The sequence below is a fragment of the Seriola aureovittata genome, chromosome 8 (assembly GCF_021018895.1).
Source record: "Seriola aureovittata isolate HTS-2021-v1 ecotype China chromosome 8, ASM2101889v1, whole genome shotgun sequence".
In the NCBI taxonomy this organism is placed as follows: Eukaryota; Metazoa; Chordata; class Actinopteri; order Carangiformes; family Carangidae; genus Seriola; species Seriola aureovittata.
In genome coordinates, this window is record NC_079371.1 from 18681699 (window position 1) to 18704330 (window position 22632).

General features: G+C 39.8%; 2 protein-coding genes across 2 annotated transcripts; both read right to left on the minus strand.

Moving 5' to 3' along the window:
- Positions 1-512: 512 nt before the first annotated feature.
- Positions 513-3423, minus strand: vma21 (vacuolar ATPase assembly factor VMA21). Its single transcript, XM_056381974.1, has 3 exons — positions 3239-3423; positions 2829-2938; positions 513-1544 (listed from the first exon to the last, which is right to left on the minus strand). Exons 1-3 carry the CDS (start codon positions 3298-3300, stop codon positions 1405-1407), a joined length of 312 nt encoding a protein of 103 aa, XP_056237949.1. The 5' UTR covers positions 3301-3423; the 3' UTR covers positions 513-1404.
- Positions 3424-12306: 8883 nt separating this feature from the next.
- Positions 12307-21640, minus strand: mtnr1c (melatonin receptor 1C). The gene is made up of 2 exons (XM_056383141.1): positions 20988-21640; positions 12307-13621 (listed from the first exon to the last, which is right to left on the minus strand). Exons 1-2 carry the CDS (start codon positions 21181-21183, stop codon positions 12756-12758), a joined length of 1062 nt encoding a protein of 353 aa, XP_056239116.1. The 5' UTR covers positions 21184-21640; the 3' UTR covers positions 12307-12755.
- Between the last annotated feature and the right edge of the window lie 992 nt (positions 21641-22632).

Below are 22632 nucleotides of genomic sequence, written 5' to 3' on the forward strand. Positions count from 1 at the left end.
TAAATGCACCTACATGCACGCACGCACGCACGCACGCACACACGCACGCACGCACGCACGCACACACACACACACACACACACACACACACACACACACACACTTTGGTTTGGTGTGGCTTATGAAACAGATGGTAGGGGAAGTCATGGCCTCTTGTGTGATACAACTTGTTTATCATGTGCACAGACCACGTGTATATAGCAAATATGTTCATCTTAGATTTTATCATAGAATCTCAAAGATAAATCCTCCACTGATATATATTATTTTATATGTGAATAGATGAACAGAATCTGTGTAAGTCAATGACATTTTACCTCATAAGATAATGTACTAATAATAAATACATAAGGTAATAAAACAATAAATCAAAAACGATAATACTTGTCTACTTATCTCTACTTTTTTAATCATGTCATGTTGCCAGTGTGAGATGAATATTGTATATTGGAATTTTATTTTTTATAGGGAACATCAAGAAGCCCTTGAAAATATGTGAAACAAATACAATGTTACAATTTTTCAAGTTTATTTGAGCAAGTCAATATCCTCTTCTGAATTACATTGACTTCAATGACATCTAGATCCTCAAGCTCACCCATCATCTTCAATACAAAACATTTCTTTAAATACAGCCTGATCTTGCAATAATGTCCTAATTCAAAGTTGCGACATATAATTTCACTACAGTACACAAACGCATTAAAACTGAAAGAAAAACACAGAAGAACAAACTGATTATTTTATCGACAAAACATCATGAAGAGTTCGTTCCAAAATACAGCCTGAAGTTTAAGCACATTATGGGTTTATATTGAAGTTAAGAGTCACCTTTAAATGAATGCAGATTAGAACTGAAATTTGAGGACAGAACGATCAATTTAGAAGCACAAATTTTCACAGAAAGGATGTAGCAGAGTATTTTTGAAATCAAATCCTTCATACACACATTACAGGTACATACAGTGTGTTTTTGCACACGCATGCATCATCGAAAGCCCAAGATGTTTTCCTACATGACAAAGTCTCTACTGTGAAGGGACTTACAGCACTTAGCCAAATGGCAGCTTATAAGAAAGCCTCTTAAAAATGTGGGCTGTCCTCTGTCAACAAAAGTAACAATGTCAGAGAACAAAAAGTCAAAAAAGCAGGCCTGCTGAGGCTGGTGAAAAAACACACCCAACAGCACCCCCCCACCCCAGGGAATATACAGTAGATTCATGCTTTAACCTCAGGTTAAAGCCTAAGCTCAAACCAGATCCCCTAACTGTCTGGTTGGTAGATGTTGCCATGTTTAGTGCTGGAGCCCATGGTGGAGTGGGTGGGTGGGTGGGTGGGGGGGGCCTATGAATCTCCGAGTCTTTCCATCTCCTCCGGTCTTATACAAGCTCATAAGGACATGCCTTAATCGTGTTTGCCCTTCCCTTTAGGCGTGCCTTCGTTCCAGGCTACATAAACAAACAAAGCCAAAACCACATGCACAGCGAGAACAGCAACAATGGCTGCATAGAAGTAGCTGTCAGAGCTCGACATCTTCATTGAACCTGGGAAAAGGAGGCGGAGAAGCGAATGTTAAAAATACATAAATAAATGAAATAACTAAAACAATTATTTGATTATCAAAATCGTTGCTGATTATTTTTTCTGAGTTCTTTGTTTTTCTAAGCTCTTAGTTTAAATGTCTTGATTTCTAAATGATCTGATGACAGTTTGCATCAACAATGATAGCAAGAATACTGCAAACCATCTCTCTGTCTTTCAGTTACTATTGGAGCCTGACCTATAAATTGGCCAATATTATCTGTCAATAACAGCTTTTTTTATATTAAAAGGCAAATGTCAGCTGATATATTGTAATTTGATTTAAAGCTGCAACAATTAGTCGGTTAACAGAAGTAACTGGCAGATATTATGATAACCAATTAACCGTTTAAGTCATTTTTTAAAGCTAAAACACGATGAGGACTTTCTGCTTTTCTGTTTCATATAATTGTAAACTGAATATCTTTGGGTTTTGGATTTTTGCTCAGAAAAACAAGGACTGTAGGACAATATGATGAGTATTTTTCACTGCTTTTTATGCCTCTGGCCAGTGACAGCTGTGGCAGAAGGCATTATGTTTTCAAGTTGTCCGTCCATCCATACCGTTCCCGTGAATGCAATATCTCAGGAACACCTTGATGAAATGTCCTCAGATTTGGCAATCACGTTAACTTAAACTCAGGGATGAACTTATAAGAATTCGGTGCTCAAAGGTCAAGGTCAATGTGACCTCACAAAACACATTTTAAGCCATAACCCAAAAATTAATTATCTTATCATGACACAATTCAACACATATCTAATAGGATAAAATGATGAAGTGATGACATTTTCTATCCAAAAATTGTCAATTTTTATGCCATAATGTTCTTCAAAAGACACTTAAGGCCATATTTCAACACCGTAATTTAGGAACAGAAGGGGAGATTATGACCAGAAGGGGAGATTATTTCCTGTAACTTCACTAGTTGGGGGCGTTAATTGTAGTTTGCATTTTATAGACCAAACAATTAACTATTATTTTTGAAAATGTTGTGCAGATTAACGATTGATTGCAGCCCTGATCGCATTTTGTAACTCTCCAATATGAACAGAAACACAAATCCAGTACCGGTGAGGCTCTGTTTGTGATCGGGAACAAATTCTTTGTTTGATCGGGAACAAAGACAAGACTTGTAAGTGCAGTTGGTGGTAGCATCCTCAATAAATCAACAGTGAATAAAAATAGACATCAAAGGGCTGGTACTGTACTACCAACACAAACCATGTAGTGTTACAAACCTTACCCTCAAAGATGTACGCCTTTGATGCGAAGTACAGTCCTATGGGAAGCGTGACCATCAGGATAGTGAAGAATAGCAGTGTCTTGAGGGCAGAAACCAGGGAGCTTTCATTTCTGCAGAGGAGTACAAGTTCATGAGTCAGCCAAGATGAAACAAGACAGCAACCTTACTGTTGAGGAGGAACGGGACTCCAACATGCTGACTACTGGCGTGGGGATGTCCCTTGGCGGTGATGTTGTGTTCCAGGATTATGCCACAGTAGATAAAAGTATTTTATAAACTTTGGCACATGTCCAGCATCGAGCAGAGCGGGGAGACGGATGTTTAGAGTCACTCAACAGACAGATGGGGGCTGCTAAACTCAGCTAGGCTAATGCTAGCTGATCATTTAAAGTAACGGTTTGTTTTCTTACCCTCGAAAATAAGGCGGCGGTCCGGCTGCAGCGTCTGAAGATGCTCTGACTGATCCGTCCATTGCTGGGCTGATATGAGGCTAGATACAGATATAAAATGGAAAATAGACACAGTTTATGCTAGCGTGCAGCTGTTTGTTGTGTTGTCACTGTTGAAATCCCTCTCTTCCGCATGGAGTCACGGGAAACGTCACATGACGAGGTTTGACGCCAGTTAGTCTCGCGATGCCAGACTGTATGGCTGTAGCATCGACCAAAGAATGGATATAAAAGGGTTGATGTACCTCCTCTGTTTTCGCAGTTTCCCTTTGGGCCTGACTTTGATTCACAGTGAAATAAGGTGAAATACAAGTAAAGTACAAAATTACACATCATGCAATAGAATACTCATTTCAAATTTGTGTTATTGTAGCCCTTATATTGTAGGATTATTCATGTATATGCCTGTATTATATATATTATATATTATATATTATTTTTGTGAAGTGACCATTCATGTCAGTTTTTTTGTTATGCTGTATTGCATTGATAAATAATAGTTGTGTTGTATATTCTGATTCTACAGATGTGCGTTTTTTAATTTATCTTGAATATCATATAAAAAAAAACATTAAAATAATATAAATAATATTTTGTGAAAAACATAAGGCTGTTTTTTAGTGGAAATTACATAACTATAATCCAAATGAATTCAAATTTGAGGAAAATAGGTGGGCAGTTAAAAGCTAATCATAAATTCCTCACATACACAGTGTTTCATTTAGGATCTTGAAGAGTATGTCTTGACTTCTTTCTTCTGGGAGGCCAGACTTTATGGTCAAAGCCTGGCTGACTATTGCCAGACTATGTCTTGAAGAATTCACTAGTATTATTGGATTGGCATTGTTTATATTTAGGCTCTAAGTTTATTTGAGCAAAGTATTAGATAGATTTTCAATCAATCTTTCATCAATCAATTTTTCCCCTGAGGATTTTCCTCAATCCACACCTTGTACACCTGCATCTGGAATGGAAACTGCTTTACAATCAAGAAACGTACATTTTTTCATTCTAGAATACAAACAATCATACCAATACAGGGATTATTATAATACATACTGTGATCAAACAAAGTAAATTAATAGAATAAAGTAATAAAGAGTAAGGTGAGCACATATTTTAATAACATTTGAAGGCCCTACACACCCAAACAGATGTTTTCACTTATTCTGACTGATTACACCTCCCCTCAGGTGGAAGTTGAGCAGAGCTATGTTGGGAATAGGTTATTCACACAGCAGACTTCTTGACTCATCACAGCAGGAAACGCACAGTTGTAAATAACACGAAGATTAGCTGAATTCCATTTAGCCGCTTTAACGGACCATGAGTTATTAAAATGTGTGTTCATTTTCAGATTTGTGATAAGGCATTTGTCAGATAATCCTGCAAGGTGTTAAATGGTTTGTTAAGGTTGAATATCAGAAATTTCTCAACCAATTAAGAAACATTAATCATTCACAAAAATAATCTGAAAAATTCTAATTGCCAAAATTTGTATGTTTTTTCACTGGATTGCAACAGTGCTTTTGTAGAAATAGATACTGGAATTGGATATACGATATGGATATACGATATCTCATTCTGGACCATAATAGTGGTCCTAGTGTCGTCTTTACCAGCTGGATTTAATCATTCTTGTTATTTCATTCTAAATATTTCTCCTCAGGACTTCTGTAAACATTGCACCTTTTGTGGACTGATTGTGTAAAAGTTTTCTTTTTGAATGGGAAACCACAGAATTTTATTGGTTTGGATTGTGGAATAATCAAGCCTTGTTTCGTGGTAGATAGTAAACACATCTGTTATACATATTCCTAAAGAGATAAATGAGCATTCTAATATCATACCCCGAAGAAGAACTCAAATCAGCGTCACATAATAAAGTTGCAGTTGCATTGCAAGGGATTTCTTCATCATGCCTTTCTTGCCTCATCATTCAAAAACTACATCTTTTAATAATATGTTTATACTCATAGTTCTATAATGTGAGACCCATCCTTAACAGTTCAAAATCTAAAGTCCAGACCGTAAGTATTTGAACAGTTGTACATCTTCTGTTCTTCACGCACTGTGCACATTCAATTAAAAATAAAATAATAGATAGACTCACATAAAAGTGCCATCTCTCAGCTTTAATTTTAGAAGGTTAAGTCAATATTTAGAAAAAACCTTGTGTAGATATCGCCTTTTTAAAAGATAGTTCTTCAATTGCAAGGGTTCAAAAGTAATTGGACACTTCACTACTGAATGTTATGTAAGTTCATTCACAAAATAGCTCACATGTGGCTCTGAATTGATTGAGAGTTGCCATTTAGATTGAAGTGTTCACCTGACAAATGAAGAAGATCATGATGTGGCTCAAAAACAGCAAAAATATGTCAGAAAGATATTAAAGGCTAAATTTAACAGTTGGGTAAATTCTAACAAAAAAAAGTGCAATGTGCAAAAAATGTCAAACGAAAAGGTAGATGGAGGAGCGCAACTCATGTGGATCACAAGAAATTAATTCGCATGGGTGAAGAAAAATGTCTTTTTAACTGCACAGCAAGTCAAGAATGCTCTCCAGCATGAAGGTGGGCAAAATCAAGAGAAGACTTCATGACCATAAAACCTCAGAGATTCACCACAAGATGCAAACACCTAAGCCTCAGCAACAGAAACAAACATGGTGGTGGTTCTGTTATGGCTTGGGCTTGTATGGCCACTGGTGGAACTGGCATACTGACATTTACTGAGGATTTCCCAGAAGCAGCAGGATCAATGCAGTGGTCTACAGGAGTAATCTTTGTTTCTGTGAGCTCACATTCAGCCTAATGCATCAAAACTCTTTGGACGACACGTCATCATTCACCCAGATGACATATGGCCGAAGCAACCAAAGAGTATTTCAGGTTGGAGAGTGCAAAATATTGTATACATTTTGTCTAGGTATATATCTGTGTATATATCTCCCACATATTTTTTTTTATATTGATGTAAACCTGCTCAAATTTAAACTGGAGACCTGGCACTTTATCGTTATTTTATTTCTAATTGAATGTGCTCAAGCTCAGAGCCAAAAAAACCAAACAAAAAAGTGTAACTGTTCAACTAGTTACAGTCTGAGCTGTATGTTTTCCTCTTATCAAGATACTAATGTCCACTCATACTTACATCACTGTCTTTTCTTCCATTCATAATCAATCTAAAACAGAAGTAAACATATAGTTTCATTATTCAAGGATCATTTGTTGCAGTCTAAAATAACTTTGGTGGAATAAAAATATGAGATGACATCACATCAGTGTCCTCAGTGGCTGTACATGCACAATGCACATATATAGTACGCCTATATGCCTGTGTTCCCCTACATTCCTGAATAATGTAATACTGTAGACTATTTCTTGTTTAATTGCAGATGTAACAGAGAGCCATTAAGTCTATTTCATGCCAAGTATATACATTTAGTGTCGGTACACTGGCTGTGTTTCTGGTTGAAGTCTCCCTAGCCGAGTGTCAAGGAGTGGCACTTTCTGCTCCAGTTGGCTTCGTTCTCACCGGTATCACGCTCAGCAGGTTCCCCAAAACACATTTCATTTGAAAAGACATTCAAAAGAGACCAGCCGGAGCCACTAAGAACACTCCAGTGATATGTGTTTAAAATAATCATTTTGCTTGTTGTGGCAATTTCACTCCCAAGTTGTTACCCAACAAAAAGCCAGCAAGACGCCACTGACTCTGAGGAGTGTCACAGTGAATTGTATTATTATCTGATTTGCTGCTGAATGAAGCACCAAGAGCAATTTCAAAAATTATGTTCTGCCTTTATAGTTTTGTTAGATTTTGCACTTTGCAAACAGGAAGCATGGGAAAGTGTTTTAAACCCTCTTTCACTCAGAGCAACCCACAGATCAGACAGGCTTGTGTGATGACTTGCCTCGTTTATATTAAAATACATTTATTTTTATTTATAAGCAGGAGGAATCATTCATTTAAATGTAAAATGTTTTAGTGGCTTGGTTTGGGGTCCTTTGAAACCTTAACAAATTTTCCAAATGCATACAGATGTTAATTTTAAGGAATTGCCGGTGCATTTCAAAATGTCTTGTGTATAATAATATTTATTCTCAGTTTAAATGACAGAAGTGTGACAAATGTATCTAGAGATCAGGTCAACCGCGTGCAAAATGTTCCACACATACCTGTGTTTATGAGCTGCTGACTAACATTATTATTATACTGTATGTTAGTGGTGGTTTTAAAATCTCACTGTCCCATAAGTTACTTCCCTTTTTTCTAATTGTACAACAAAATATCTCATGTCAATCATTAGCGCTGGCAACCATTACAAAATAAGCAATGACCTCTTTTCATAAACAGCAATTATTCTAGGTCAAAAGTACATCCTCCCAATGCGCTGGAATTTTATTTTCTCTGGAAACAGATGCAAAACTCAAAATTAATTTGATGGTTTATTGCAGTGACCATTGGGAATAGACCATAAACCCTAGAGGACAGAACTGTTGCAGTCAGTGGCTGCACATGTTCACCTCGTTATGGTGGGATTATGAATTTTAATAAAACAACTGGTTCAAAAATAGAAGCTTGACAAAATCCATGTTCTCAATTGAATAGCAGTGTGTAGATCTGGTCAAGGGTTCTTCGGCTGCAAGTTCAATACTAGGTTGTCCTTCCTCATGGATCTCGACCTCTGACCTTCTGGAAGTATTTCCCACGGCTCCTTCTGTCTGGTCTCTCCTAGCTATGCCTTTTGCATTCCACCTGTCACCAGTGGTCTATGTCAAACACGAGGCACCCTGCATGCCACACCTGTTATTTTGACCAAGCGACACGGCGTCCTTCAGAAAATATTCAGTGTCGTAATGGGGACTATTACTGTAAATGAAGTTTCCATTTGAAAAGACACAGAGAATAAAACACTTTAAAAATAGTTCCATGCTATTTTTAGCCTTGTGATTCACTGCATTTACAACTATTGCAAAGGATGAGATGACTGTTGTCAGCATTAATTCAAGTCAGCAAGTTCATAAGTTGGTAGTTTCCTCTGGCATGCGCAAGTGGAAAGTTACCAATTAGGCTACTGTACTTCAATTACAGTTTTGATGTACTTGTCCTTCAGTTTTTCAATTTTATGCCTCTTTATACTTTTCAACATTTCATTACAACATTTCAGAGGAAAATATTCTTTTCAGATTAAAGGTCCCATATTTGACACTTTTCCAGTGTTTTATTTGAAGTGTTGATCCATAAGAAGATATATTTGCGGTTTTAAGAACCAAAAACCATCTCAGTGTAGTTTAACATCTCCTCTCTCAGGTTTCTCTCTGGACCATCCTCTCCACAACATTCTGGCAGGACAGAGAAGCAGCTACAGCTGCAGCAAACGTCTCATTTCTCTGCGCTGCAGAACAGAGAGGTTCAGGAGATCCTTTGTTCCCACTGCCATCAGGCTATACAACAACTCAGCCAAAGGAAGTGGACTAATCTAATTATTATTGTTTATTTATTATTAACAGTTTTTTTATTATTATTACTATTATTATTTTATCAACAATGAGTAAAGTATCTATCTATCTATTTGTATGAGTGGGATCAATCTTCCCATCCAACCCTCTGTGGAACACAAATATGGTCCAGGTCCAAAGAGCTGAAATGATCCATTATTTCAGAAGAAGCAAAGATTAGAGGAAAACAATTGATGGAAATATGTGCTGCACATCAATTTTTTCTTCATTATTTCCCATTAATCACGATGCTTCAGATTTATCTTGTGACCGTCTGGAGGCCTGAAGCCTAGTTTGAAAGCCACTAGAATGCCAAACTGCAAATAGAGTAGTTAAAACTATCTCCAGATACAAAAGCTTCTTCCTGTTTATGTGGTTTTATCAGTATTAGCGATCTAATAATTGAATAAATATCATTGACTATGTGAGGGGCCATTTTTCTGTAGAGCATGTAATTATACAGTATATTAATACCTCTACTTAAGATTGTGATGGCAGGACTTCTACTTGCAATGGAATATTTTTGTTATATTGATACTTTCACTTCCTGTAAATCAAAGATCTGAGTACTTCTTGACACACCAGAAGTTAGTGTCAGCAAACAAGGAGCATGGGAACATTTTGTCAAGTAAAAATAACTAATAGTTTACAGATGCATCCATAATCCCCTCCACTGTATATGATTCAGTCTAAAAATAAAGTCAAGAAATCTGACGCGAATAATCACCATCATCCCTATTTCCTGCTCTCATTGGCTTCCTTGGACCCACGACACCTAAAACCTCCTGGTAGTGTTGTGACCCAGAGCCCACTGGGACATGTAGGAACACATCATATGCATGAGAACACAGGCAGTGCTAGACCCGATGCACAAATCCATTAGGAGACTTGCTATTGTGGCAGTAGGCCCACAGTGAGACCCCACTGCTGTAAAATGCAGTGATGTGCAAGAGCTGTAGAAATTCCTCTGTGCAAAGAGTTGTGTTACGTTTAGCTTCATCCAGCGGGCAGAAAACCATCATGTCATGCTAGCGTTAGGCCATATAATGTCTCATTGCTCATCCATTTTGTGTTAATTGCATTTGTGGCAATATTCTGCTGTTGTGGAAATAATCTTTATCTCCCACAAATGAGAATTGGTTTCTTCGAGGCCTCTCCTGCTCACATACCACTGAGAAGGAGAAGAAAATAAGCAAGTGAAAACACGGCTGTGGAGGGAGTAGAGTATCATGTCCTCACACAGCCTCCAGTTTAACTGTCTACGCCTTGTTCCCCCTGTGCTTGGTCCATTTTTGGCAATAAATACTCACTGACATAAAGTGGATGCTGCACAGGGCACTGTATTTCTTTTTGATATATTTCCAAAAGATAAAACAGGTATGCCTTGGATCTGATATGTGACAATAAAACCATATAATTTATGATATTAAATTCTGATATGTCCCTATATGATAATACATAGTTACTCATGATGTGGCCTGGCTGTTGAAAGCTCGTGTGAGACACAAAGTAGCAGCTAAAGCAAAAGCAAATGAAGCTGATGTTGGTGAGAAAAAACAGAGAAAACACTTCTTGGAAAGATAATGTAACTCACAGTGAGAAAGAACCACATATGTACATGGAATCGGCAAAATGAAGTCATGAGTTATGATGGATCTTATAGGGTAGGGCGGCATGGATAGATCATGCTGTCCTTGAACATAACCGTAAGAAAAATGTCTCCACGAGCTATCGCCCTTCATATTAAATCACTGGCAAAATGACAGGCAGTGTGGGTGGATAGACCAGTCATTTCAACTATTCATCCTTGACTCTGGATTGTACTTTTGGTCTATCTACTGAGCAATATGACTTGTGAATAGTCTATTTTTTAATCAATATGGTTGTAACCAAACATGTTAATGATACATACATATATAAATAGGCTATAGAAATTCTATAAGCTTGTATGTGTTTTTCTATTTCTCATTCATTTTAAACATCTCTAACTTCCTATACTAGGAAAAGTGGTCTCTGGACTCTCGGAACCCACTGTATATAATATCAATCTTACACTTGGCAAGAAAGCAAAAGACGCATATTTTTCAAAATGTCAAGGTACACCTCAGATGCCTTAGGAGAGAGCAGGATAAATATATAGGAGTGTGGTGAGCAAGAAAATGAGAGAATGAAGAGCAGAAGGTGAGAGGGGGGAGAAAAAGAACAATGACCCTGCCATTAGTCTTTGACTCTTTGGTGTTGTAGAGCCGACACTGTCATCCTCCCTCAAGCCCCTTTAGCCACTCATCTGTGGCTGACCTTGCACTGGCATGTGGGCTGCTTCTTTCCTCCACATCAGAGACACCAACTTATAAGACTGCAAGCAGAATTGAACAGTTTTGTGGCATTTCGCAGCTCTGCAAATAGATGGCACCTGACTCTGCAAGACAGCTGGAGTCTCCCTGCGCTGATCCGAGATCCATCATGGATTCAGGGTCCTATCCCTGCATCTATAGTCATCCACTGAGGTTTTAATTTAACTAGACATCAGACAGCTTATCCAGACTTCTAGATTCAGCAAAGCAAAGCAGAATATAAAAGTCTGAAAATTTATTTGAAAGTATATCTGGAATATACTGGGAGTATTTATAAATCATTTCAATTAGACAGTGAGAATGTGAAGTGTCTTTAATATTCCAGCAACAGTACATCATGTCAAGAATGTGTCACACTGACATCTTGGAGCTTCCCTGTGAGGTGAACCGCTCATAGTTTGTTTGCTGGGTGGAAGTTACGCTGGGAGGCTGTCAGAGCTCATTTCGGCTAGGGTGACATGTGCGCGGGCAAACTCGCACTATCACAAAATTACATCTCCTGCTCCTGATGCGTATCATGTCCCCCGGGCATTTAATAAACAAGAAAGTTGCTTTGTGTTTTGTCATCTGTTCTCCCACTTTTCATAATTCCCTAAATCATCCTGGGTCAGAGAGGGAACGCCCCGAGCTTTTAACTTTTTTAAGACTAAATTGGTAGTTGACATGTGGTAGTTGAAACAGTTAAAAGTTTACCAGAATAATTGTCTGTTGTCCATGAGCACACAAAGCCAGTTCTGAAATGATAGCTTTGGTTCTTGTTTCTAATTTCTCCAGCTGAAACCAGAGCAAAAGCTTCCACAATCTTCCAGTGTATTTTATGAGGGCAACGTTGCTCAGAAGACAAGCCTGAGGGTGAAGGAACATAGCGGTCAATTAATACACACCACACAGAAGGGGTCTTAGATATCCATATACACTGAGAATCAATTATAGGATTCAAACTTCTCCAGACTACTGCTAAAATGTGTTTTCCTAATGGGCACACGGCCTATTTTTTAATATTCTCAATCACAAAAACCCAAATAATTGCCCTAACTCTTTGACAATTGGACTGAGAACTGAATGAAAGGGCTTCAGTGTAAATCTATAATTAGATTATGGATTTCACCTAAGGGAAAAAACAAACCCTTAGGCTTTCCCATCATTAATGTTGCATTTAAAACCGCAATGACACCGTGGTGATAGAAAATTCATTTATTTCATTTTCAATATGTTGTTGATGTACTCATGATTGAACTGAGCAAACAGGCAGTGCATGTGATGTACACATGCTGGGATGTGGCTTGAAAAGTGAAGTCTCTCATCCAAAAATAGGCTTTACAGTATGAGCTGACGCCCCTCCCTGGTCCTCCGTGGTGAATACTGACTAGTTGTTTGAACTCTTTCTGTCTTGCTTGCTAATCAGTTAGGAACACAATGTACTGGTGATACAATTTCCTCCCGTCATGAGGAAACGGTTTGTGTACGACATGGCTGAAAGGGATACGTGTGGTAGCAGTGTCCTCTCCAAACGTGCTTATCTCTTTACATGATACACATCTCGTGAAAAGGCACTTGGTGAATCATGGCACACAACCACAACTGATGCACCGGAACACTTAATCTTAAGCAGATGCTTTATACATTTATCTCTGCTACATTGTTGTTTGTTGCAGCCGGCGAGGGCTTACTCTTCAGTCCCTCTGTGGCACACCTGGATGTCTCCATGAGGAGCAAACGCGGGACGCAAAGAGCGAGGAGGATCGTCTTGTACTCTTTGCGGAAGTTTTGGTTTAGAAGCCCATATATGATGGCGTTGAGGCAGCTGTTGAAATACGCCATAAAATAGCTTGAGACGAAGAGCCACTCTGGGATGTTGGGTGCAACCTTCACAGGGTTTATAGCTACGGCCAGGCCTATGAGGTTTAGTGGAGCCCAGCATACTGCGAACAACACAAACACCATAAACATAGTCAGGAAGTTCCGCACATCACTCGGTTTCAGTTTGGTCCTTTGTTCTGGTTTAACCCGATGTTTCACTTGAATCACCAGCACCCATATCCTCATGTAGCAGTAAGACACCACCAGCAGCGGGATCAGGAAGTGAATGATCACCACAGAGATGGTGTAGTACGAGCTGACCGTCTGGGCGAAGGTGCAGGAGTAGATGCGGGGGTCGTACTGTAGCGAGCCGACAAAGAAGTTGGGCACTGTGGCGAGGGCAGTGAGCAGCCAGGTGAGGCCCAGGTAGCAGCAGGTGTTCCTCAGGCTGTACAGACGGTCGTAGTGGAGGCTGTGGCAGATGTAGCAGTAGCGGTTGATGGCGATTGCCGTGATGTTGAAGATGGAGCCGATGACGCTGAGGCCCATGATGAAGCCGCTGGCTTGGCAGTGCAGGTCACCCATGGTCCAGTCATTGTGGAAGATGGCTGTCAGGACCAGAGGGTAGGGGTACAATGCCACCACCAGGTCTGCTACGGACAAACTCACCACGAAGATGTTGCCTGGAGAAACAGAAGAGGTTTAGACAACAGACAAAAACGTGTCCCAGACTGGTGTATAATTAAAGCATACAGCTCTACCGCTCTGGGTTAAATTTCTTAAAATAAACTGGGTCACTGGAGGTATGATCATAAAAGAGCAACTTCATTGTGCCCTCTGCCCCTTCACTGGGTTCATTTTGGTGAGGCTTTTAAGATGTACTCTCCACTGCACTAATCTGGATCCAGGCGAGTGTTGTATTGTCACAGCTCTCCATGTCACAACCCCTTTTCTTTTCATGGTAACCGGTTTTAAAACCAACATGTTTAGCCATAGTAGTGGTGCCAATCCACCACTTTGGCCCAGACTGAAAGATCTCAACAGCTGGATGGATGGATGGATTACCACGGAATTTGGTACATATATCCATGGCGCCCAGGGGATGAGTCCCACTGACTTTGGTGATCCTCTGACGTTCCCTTTAGCGCTACCATGAGGTTCATATGAATGGTTTTGAGTGAAATATTTTAACAAGTATTCCCATGATATGCGCTGTGTATATAACTGCAGCCTCACAGAGCAGCAGCATGGTTGTGGGCTGCTTAGTCTTTTCTACATACACCAACATATTTAGTCAAGGATACAACAGAATAATTGTAAGAACAGTGCTTTTTTTATTTCTGTCAGTCCATCGCAATAAAATGCTTATATCAAGCGGTTCTTGTTTCAAAGCTTCTTCGCCCCTGGCATCAGACAGCTGAACACAAAGTTGAAGCACATAAAAACCAAGACATGGGAAATTATAACGTCTGATTACATCCAAACAAGTTCCTGTCCTCCGGAGGTCCTAGCTGATGGTAGTGTGACACTGGATCTCCTCAGAAGACATGAATCATTGAAAATGACGTCTGATATTGTAACAGTGCAGCTGTTCTGGGGAGGGGGAGAATAAAACAATAAATCAAGATGTAATGCTGTGTCAGATAAGAAGAACATACACTGGAGCCATAATGCAGCTGAACTAGTGTTTCACAAAAAGGAGAATGAGCTTCACAAACATTTTGAGTAGACGCTGTGCAATAGAGGCTCTATTGTGAGTGCGAGCTGCACATTTTCGGAGTAAAGGTTGAGGTGTGACGAAGTGGAGATTCTGTCCAGAGTTTGCTGCCGTTTAACTTTACCCAGCTTTTTAGCAATAAAACATGATAGTGAGAAGTAACATCTGAATAAAGCTGCACAATAAAAATCTTAATATATGACTCCCCACTGCTCGTCTTACTGCTCATTTTACAGCCAGTTTCTCTGGCACCATTACATCACTGGTTAGAATAAATAATCTGTGAAGGATTATATATAATGTGCCTCATTTCCACAACATTTTGTGTCAGACGTTGGGGTGATTCCAGGGTGAATTTAACATAAACCACCTCCTGAAGTTGAAATGTGCAGGCATGAGGCTCTCACTTGCTCAGACAACAGCTGAAACAACAGCGTTGATTGGCAGATATGACGGGAGTGGATTTAAAACACATGTTGGCCATCAATCCTCAGCGTTCAAAGCCTTGTTACAATCCCTGCACCCCCGGGACCACACAGCTACAGTATGTTGTTTAGCAACGGGCCTAATTTTAGTCTACTTGCCTAACTTGATTCATTTACTGTGGTAAAGAAAATAACAAAGTCTTCTCTGATATTTTCTTTTAATTTCAGAAGATGTTGGTTTCACATTTTTCCACAGACCTGGCTCAGGTATTCACAGGGAATCAATTTATTTCAAGTTACTAAAACAGCACGGGCCTTCTCTCAAGCCTGCTGAGACTAGAAAAAAAAATAAAAGCATTTGCTCCTCATCCGCGAGTCAGCTCAGTGGGCAAATCTGTCAGATTGTATTTGTGATGCTCACAGTACTCACTGTGTGCATTTGTCATTGTGCAGAGGTTTGATTCCTCGCTGACATCATGCGGCTCGGTGTTATCATGTGCGCTGTCTGGACAGGGCACGATCTCTCTGGCTGAACCCTCTCTCCCCAGTTATCACCAACAGGATGAGGTAAGCGTTAAAACACTGAGAGGCTGAGAGGATTGCTGTGAAGCGGCCAGATGACAGTTTGTGTTTTGCTGGTATTCATTATTAAAACACTGGACAACCCACTACCTCTCACCGTTCAATTAACCAACTTGGCCGGCCTGATGCCCATCGCGTCCAAACTCACAGCACTCAGTCTGATTATTGTTTTAGTGTAAATCAGCCGACCAACGAAGATACTCTCAGGCCCGCGTACAGGAAGAGAGTCTTGCTCGCTGACATCTTTGGGAGCTATTTTTATCAAGTGTGAGTTGAATAGAGTTTAACCTGGATGCTTATTGGTTACAAGCCATCAGGGACAGCTGACACGCAGCCTTTAACTTCTGTGACACCACTGTCTCTGTAATTATGTGATGTTTCAGTATTCTCTCACAAAAACTGTCAGCCCAGTGCAATGAAATCAACTGATTCTTGCTTTAAAGTTTCCACTCGAGAGCTGAGCGACCACCCACTGAATTACTTCAAGTGCATCTCTTTCTCTTTGTCTGTCACATACAACATTTTTTTTTTTTTTTTGGCAGATGAAACATGAATGAAAACTCATACAGCAGAGAAATATTCAGCTCTGCTTGAGTGAAACAGGATATTTGTCACCAGAATCATCCGGCACACACCAGGATGCAGCATATTCAAAAATATGTCAGACAGAAAGTGCCTCACATCCTCCCCTTCCATTATACCAACCTGCATATGTATTAAAATAGGCTCTGTATAAAATGTAGGCATATTTATGGCACATTTGCTCCATTCCAGCTGAATAGTTTTGAATAGTAAAAAGAACAAATTTGGAAATAAGAGAGGAGGCATGGTGGAGCAGGAATAGGTACATAATGAAGTGCAGGAGATAAACAAACCGAAAGACAAAACAAAAGCCTGCCGGCCGAGTCGGTTTTCAATCTGACAACTTGCATTGCTGTGTGCACATGTGAATCTCAAGGGCTTATGTTCCTCTGTCAAACCCACCATCTGTATCCCACCACTCATGCTGGAAACGTGATATACTACGCTTTGATTCACCCGGCTATATTTATACACCTTTGAAGTAAAGATGAATTCATAAAAAATGTGTAGGAGGGCTGGCATCGCTTGAATCCGGCTGAATGTCAGCGGCACGAGGCTTATTACTACAAGTGCATATCCCAAATTAGATTACATTCGACTGAGTCAGTCGTGTTATCATAAATAAGCAAGAGTAACCTTTCGGCAAGGGCATTAGCGCTGATGAATTAGTAGTGACTACTTCATGAACTCGTGTTCAAGGGGCCAGAGAATTTTTTTCTAAGAAGTTTAACATTAAACTGACAGGAGCTGCCTTTTGGTGATGCAGCCTGCATGAGCCCGGCCAAAAACATCATCGTCATCATCAGAGACCATCTACCAATCAGACCCCCAATGTCTGAGAAAATAAGACTCACTGGCCCTGGGAGAAATCAGACCGTCAGGACACAAGCAGCGTCTGGTGCGACGGCGTTTCACTCTGTAGCCGCAATCCCAGAAATGAACGAACGATGGTGAATTAGGGACAAAACATCCTCCTACAGTGGAGCGAAAGACTGGAAGTACTGCACACTTGAGGTTACATTTACTTTATCCAGGTGTGGTTTATTCCAATAATCCTAATCTGATAATGTCCTACCTCCACACCTCCCACACGAGCAGACTAAATGTCATCCGCTATTTTATTGTCAGGAAAAGACGACATGTTTAATGTAGTGTGCTAAGTGATATTCCCCGTGGATCTGCGCTGTCAATTTAAATCGGATTCTGGTTTGACTCACCAAGTCCACTGACTCAATTAACCCCCCTCTGGACACTCCAGTTTCTAGGTTTTATTCATGACTGGAGAGTGACTGGATGCGATGCATGATTTAACAAAATTCATGCCCATCCTCAACCTTACACACCCCCATGACCCCCCAGCTCCTGACGTCGAGGTGCAAGCTGCACATACACACACACACACACACACACACACACACACACACACACACACACACACACAGGCTCATTATTTCATTCTTTCCTCCATCTGTTCCACTTCATTCTATTCTTTTTCTGCCCCCTCCTCTCTCTTTTTCTCATGAGTGCATTTTGTTAGTGTATTTTTAGTATGGTTAACCCCCAGTGGAAAACTCTAGTGTTAACACCCCATTGGCAGTCCTGCAGTGCCATGCTCTACCCTTTGAAGACTCGCTGGATAGATCCTATTACATTTGCACGCGTGATAGAACCTACAAACCTGTGCAGATGGAACATATGGGTCTTCAATTCTCCCCAAAAATATATGAAGATATCAGGCAACAAATGTATTGTCACTAAGATGCACCAGCATTTTTTATAAATGTGCACACATGTTTTTTTTTTTTGTTTTTTTGGGTTTTTTTTTTGGGTGGATAGCGGAGGGATATATGAGGCAACGTGCAAGGCGAGTGTGTTGAAGTTAAGCAGAGCGGAAGGGTCCTGCTGCTGTGTGTGAGGTAGCAAACCAGCAGTTAGAATAGTGTGTAATGGACAGAGGAGATGGGATTTTGTTTTCAGCTGTATGTCTGACACGCCAGATTCTGCAAAAATATATGTCTGAGTTAGTCTTTACCAACTGTAAGTCATAAATCACACCCAGAGGATGTTGTTGTATTATACTACAACAATTATAGTTCGATTATACTACCCCCCCCTCACAAAACACCCATCTATCACATAAAACTGATTTTTTTATGGCAGACAGGTTTTCCACAGCTGTTCACTGTTCTTCAGCTGTGTCCATGCTCTCCTCTCGGAAAACTCTATACAATTAAACATTCATACAAAGTGAGCCAAATCTATAAATAGCTTGTTAAGAACAGAGAAGAGATTGTTGATAGGCTAACAGCAATAACAAATTCAGTCCCTGAAGGACACAGAATTATTGCATGAGATGGAACGGGAGGTTCTAAGCTTCTAGTGGAGGATCGACACAACGCTGCTGAGGACTCTCGTGTGACTGGATCTGCCAGAAAGTCCAATTAGAGCAGGAGAAAAATGACATGAGATCTGCAATCAGTGCAGTGTCCACAGTCCACCAGCGAGAGGAAGACTTTTGAACCTTTTGTTTGAGACCAGTCAACTGTCATTTTTTTTTTTTGCAAACCAGATAATCAAATTATCCTTCAGGCTTCTAAACTTCTTGCCAAACTGCTTTTGGCTGGTGTAAATGGGAGAACAGTGGAAGTGTTATGTAATGTATTTGAAATTGTAATTAAAAACTCATTATTCCAAACACTGGCTGACCTAATCCTGCTGCCTAATTCCTCATGTTCTCATTAGCATCATGTTGTGATCGCCGAGTTTAGTCTTTTGCCTCAGCAGAGGACTTTCCTGACTTTATTTTTAACCCTGGACCTGCTAGGTACAAGGATTTGCATATGCATTTATTTTTCGGGATTGTATGGAAGTTATTATGGTGGGAAGGGGAGCTGATCCTTCTGTTTTTTTTGTTTTTTAAAAAAAAGATATTTAAAAAATGTTGTTTTCTTTAGAATATAACAGCCTTAAATTGGTACAACTCACTCAAGTATTAATAAATAAAAGAAGCATTTTTAATCTTAGAGTTACACTACACTGCAGTATGTTCACTGCTTGTTTTACTTGTGACGTGTGACATATATAACAGAAGAAGAAAAGCGCTAAACATTTAGTGAATAGACTCAGTTTAGCATTGATAGTTTGCTAATGTTTTCTAACAGTAGCCAGCAAAAGCTGCTGGTCATACCAGAACAAAACAGCAAAACACAGAGCACGGTAGCATTTTATTACATCTGCCAGGGAGGTTGTGTTTTCACCCGCATCTGTTTGTATGTCAGCAGAATTATGCAAAAAGTACTGAACTGATTGGCACCAGATTTGGAGGGAAGGATGAGGCGTGAGCCAGGGAAGAACCCATTTAGTTTCTGTGCCGATCCGGTTAATCAATTTTTCACTTTCTTAAACACTGTTGGATGAGGTGTTTCTCAAGACTTTTGCCAACTTCTCAAGCAATAATGTAGGGATCTTGATGTAATAAAAAGACATATTTATGGTGTTGAGATCTAGGAGTTTTTACAATCTGGATCTGACAGACATGTGTAGGATTATTTGGCCTTGGCAGAGATTTGCGCTCTACTGAGTGCCATCAACTTTTCATTTGTAAAAGGAATACTGTCATATTTCTCCTTCGAAAAGTTACATGAACTGACTTTAATGTGTTAATGGAATCATTTTCATAAGAGACACTAACGCACACATTGGAACTTACAAAAGAACGTTTATAAAGATGACATGCTGTTTGGAGGGTTACATTCAATCATTGATTAATAAAAGGATCCAAGTCTGTGTTTCTCAGAAATTGATATTGTGGGCAGGAGAATCAACTGCTTTACATTAGTAACAAGTCCATGGCCCCTTCCCAAATAATTTTTGTATTTTTGTATATTCCCTTATTAGTTCATGAGAACAGACTTTAGAAAACATTGTACATTACAAGGCACTGGACATGAAAAAAACTGCATTGGTGACCATTTGACACAGCTGAAGTCTAGAGAGGAAAGGGGGCAATTGAATGCATATTTGCCAGGAAAGAAAGATGACATCAAAGTGATCGTAATAAATATCTTCTTCGCCTCCACCCTGCTGTCAGGACACATCACATGTAACAACAAAATATAAGGTTGTGTTTGACACCTGCACAAAAAGGACATAGAAGCTACACAACAGCTTCTCTCACCTTGGCAGCTCATGGCACACTACAGGTCCTGATAGAAGGAGGGATGCTATTTATCTGGGAGGGAGAAACCAAGGATAAAGCCGGATGGAGGGAAGAGGGTGTTATTATTTATGAAGAGATATGAAGGCAGACAGGCAAGGCTGTGGAAACTCCATCAAACTGAGACTGGAAGCTCACTTTAGACAGAAGCCTGATTACCAAACAGCAGAGGTCACACGTTATATTACATAATTAGTTATGAATGAAGAGGGGAAAGCAGGACACCCCATATACACAAGCTTAATGAGACTAATATTTCTTCCTTTTGGTGTTGGCCAGATGTAAATGAATAAAAAGCCAGTTGAGTGGGTTTTTTTTTGTGAAATTCTTTCACAAAAAATGGATCAAATAAAAATAATAACAATAATAATAACTTTCCCAGCTTTATTGTTAGTATCTGCTTGTTCCCAACAGGCATACTTCACATACACCCCTCCATCATTTATTTACATCGCCGAAAAACAAACAGATCTCTGCTCTATGGGTCTGTTTCAAAATCAACATTTTATCTTTTCTTTATCTCTCACCTGCATTCCTGAGTTTTTTGTTCCTGTACACGGACAGGATGACGAGGACATTGCCCAGGATGTCTACCACTATGGTGAAGATCAGCACGCTGGCCAGCGCAGTGGACACTCCACTGGAAGAAGCGCTTAGTCCGCCGTCGCTCTCATTCCGGGACAAACAGTTCGACCCGTTCACATCCTTCACCTCTAAATCCATCTCCCCTCAGGGTGCAGCGGCTGTGCTGAGGATACTCCAGTGTTGACTTGAAAATGATAATAATGATAATAATAAATATTCATAGAATAAAAATTCAAAAAAGGGATTTATTGGAGGGACTCTTGGAACTTCTTCAGGGTACGAAGCCACACTCCACACGCCTTTGGAGCAGCAGTTGCAGGACGCGAGCCGTGACATATAAAATGAATACACTTTACGCACGCAGGGAAATTGAAGAAGTTCATGTCGAAGGTGATGGAGAGAGCGGGAGCTCGCGTTTCACCGCCGTCCTCCGTTTGGTCCTCATGGTCCTCATGAGTCACCGAGGCTCTTCCATTCTGCCAGGAGAGCTCGTCCAGAAGGCATGTGAGCGCTCTCCTGTGCGTAATGGAAATGCGAGGATGCGAAGCTCACACACAGGGCAACGGAGAGCACCCCGTGTTGGCTTTGGGGGATATTAATTTTAAAAAAACTGCACTTGTGTCCAATTCTGTCTGCAGGCGAGTATTTGAATCGCTGGATAAAAAAGCCAGGTTTAAGACATATTTTTTGAGCTGTTTCAAAAACTATAAATAGTCTGAAATCGTTGCGCCCTGACCTGCTTCTCTGCACCACTCGTTAAACAACAACCCTGAGATCCGAGTGAATGTAGAGCTCGTGGCAAAGATAGTGCAGCTTATTTTAAATTTAAGGTTTACAACATCAGCCATTAATAACTTCTTATTCAGCTTCTCTTGTGCATAGAAATGGCGCCTTCATGTGTCCAGGAGAGACTCTTGCAAACAGTGAAAAACATGCACAAGAAATGAGTGGTTAATATTTTACAACTAAGAAAATAATATCATGAATTGTGCATCACTGCTGTTATATAAAGGTCTACATTTTTTCAGGCAGCACTTCTGAAATCATAAACCACAAGCTTTCAAATACTGTTGCTTATAAAAACACTTGGAAGAAGTTAAAATAAACAATTCCATCATTCCTAAAAACTTTTTTTTTTTTGATTGTGCCAGCTGGAGCAGAGTTGTTTTGTCTGAGCAAGATTGTAAAACCCAAACATAGGACACCTCCAATGTTATCCCAACTGTTTTCATTTTGTTGCTGTGGTCACACATATTATATATTGTAGTGATCTCATGGTGATGATCAGCCAACAGCTCCATGTTTTGACTTGTGAATTTGACATGTAATTTTTTAGATTATAATCTAATAAAAGATTTATTAAATTTTTCATAATAGCTTTCATTTTGTTTGGTTTGCCATGGTTGCATGTACGTGTTGATGAGCACCGTTTAACCACTAAACTATGAAAAGGGCTGTGGAACATCCAAATCACAATCCATTCATTCATCAACCATTTTATAACTGTTGATGTAAAAACAATACAGTCAGAATCTTATTTAATCAAGCTGTTTTAAACACGTATAAAGTGAGGTGGAAGATTATACC

Coding starts and splice junctions, on each gene's coding strand:
- vma21 (XM_056381974.1), bottom strand. CDS start 3,300: ATGGACGGATCAGTCAGAGCATCTTCAGACGCTGCAGCCGGACCGCCG. Junction 2,939..3,238: donor CCGCCGCCTTATTTTCGAGG/GTAAGAAAACAA, acceptor ACTCCTCTGCAG/AAATGAAAGCTCCCTGGTTT. Junction 1,545..2,828: donor AAAGGCGTACATCTTTGAGG/GTAAGGTTTGTA, acceptor TCCTTTTCCCAG/GTTCAATGAAGATGTCGAGC.
- mtnr1c (XM_056383141.1), bottom strand. CDS start 21,183: ATGGATTTAGAGGTGAAGGATGTGAACGGGTCGAACTGTTTGTCCCGG. Junction 13,622..20,987: donor CAAAAAACTCAGGAATGCAG/GTGAGAGATAAA, acceptor CTGTTTCTCCAG/GCAACATCTTCGTGGTGAGT.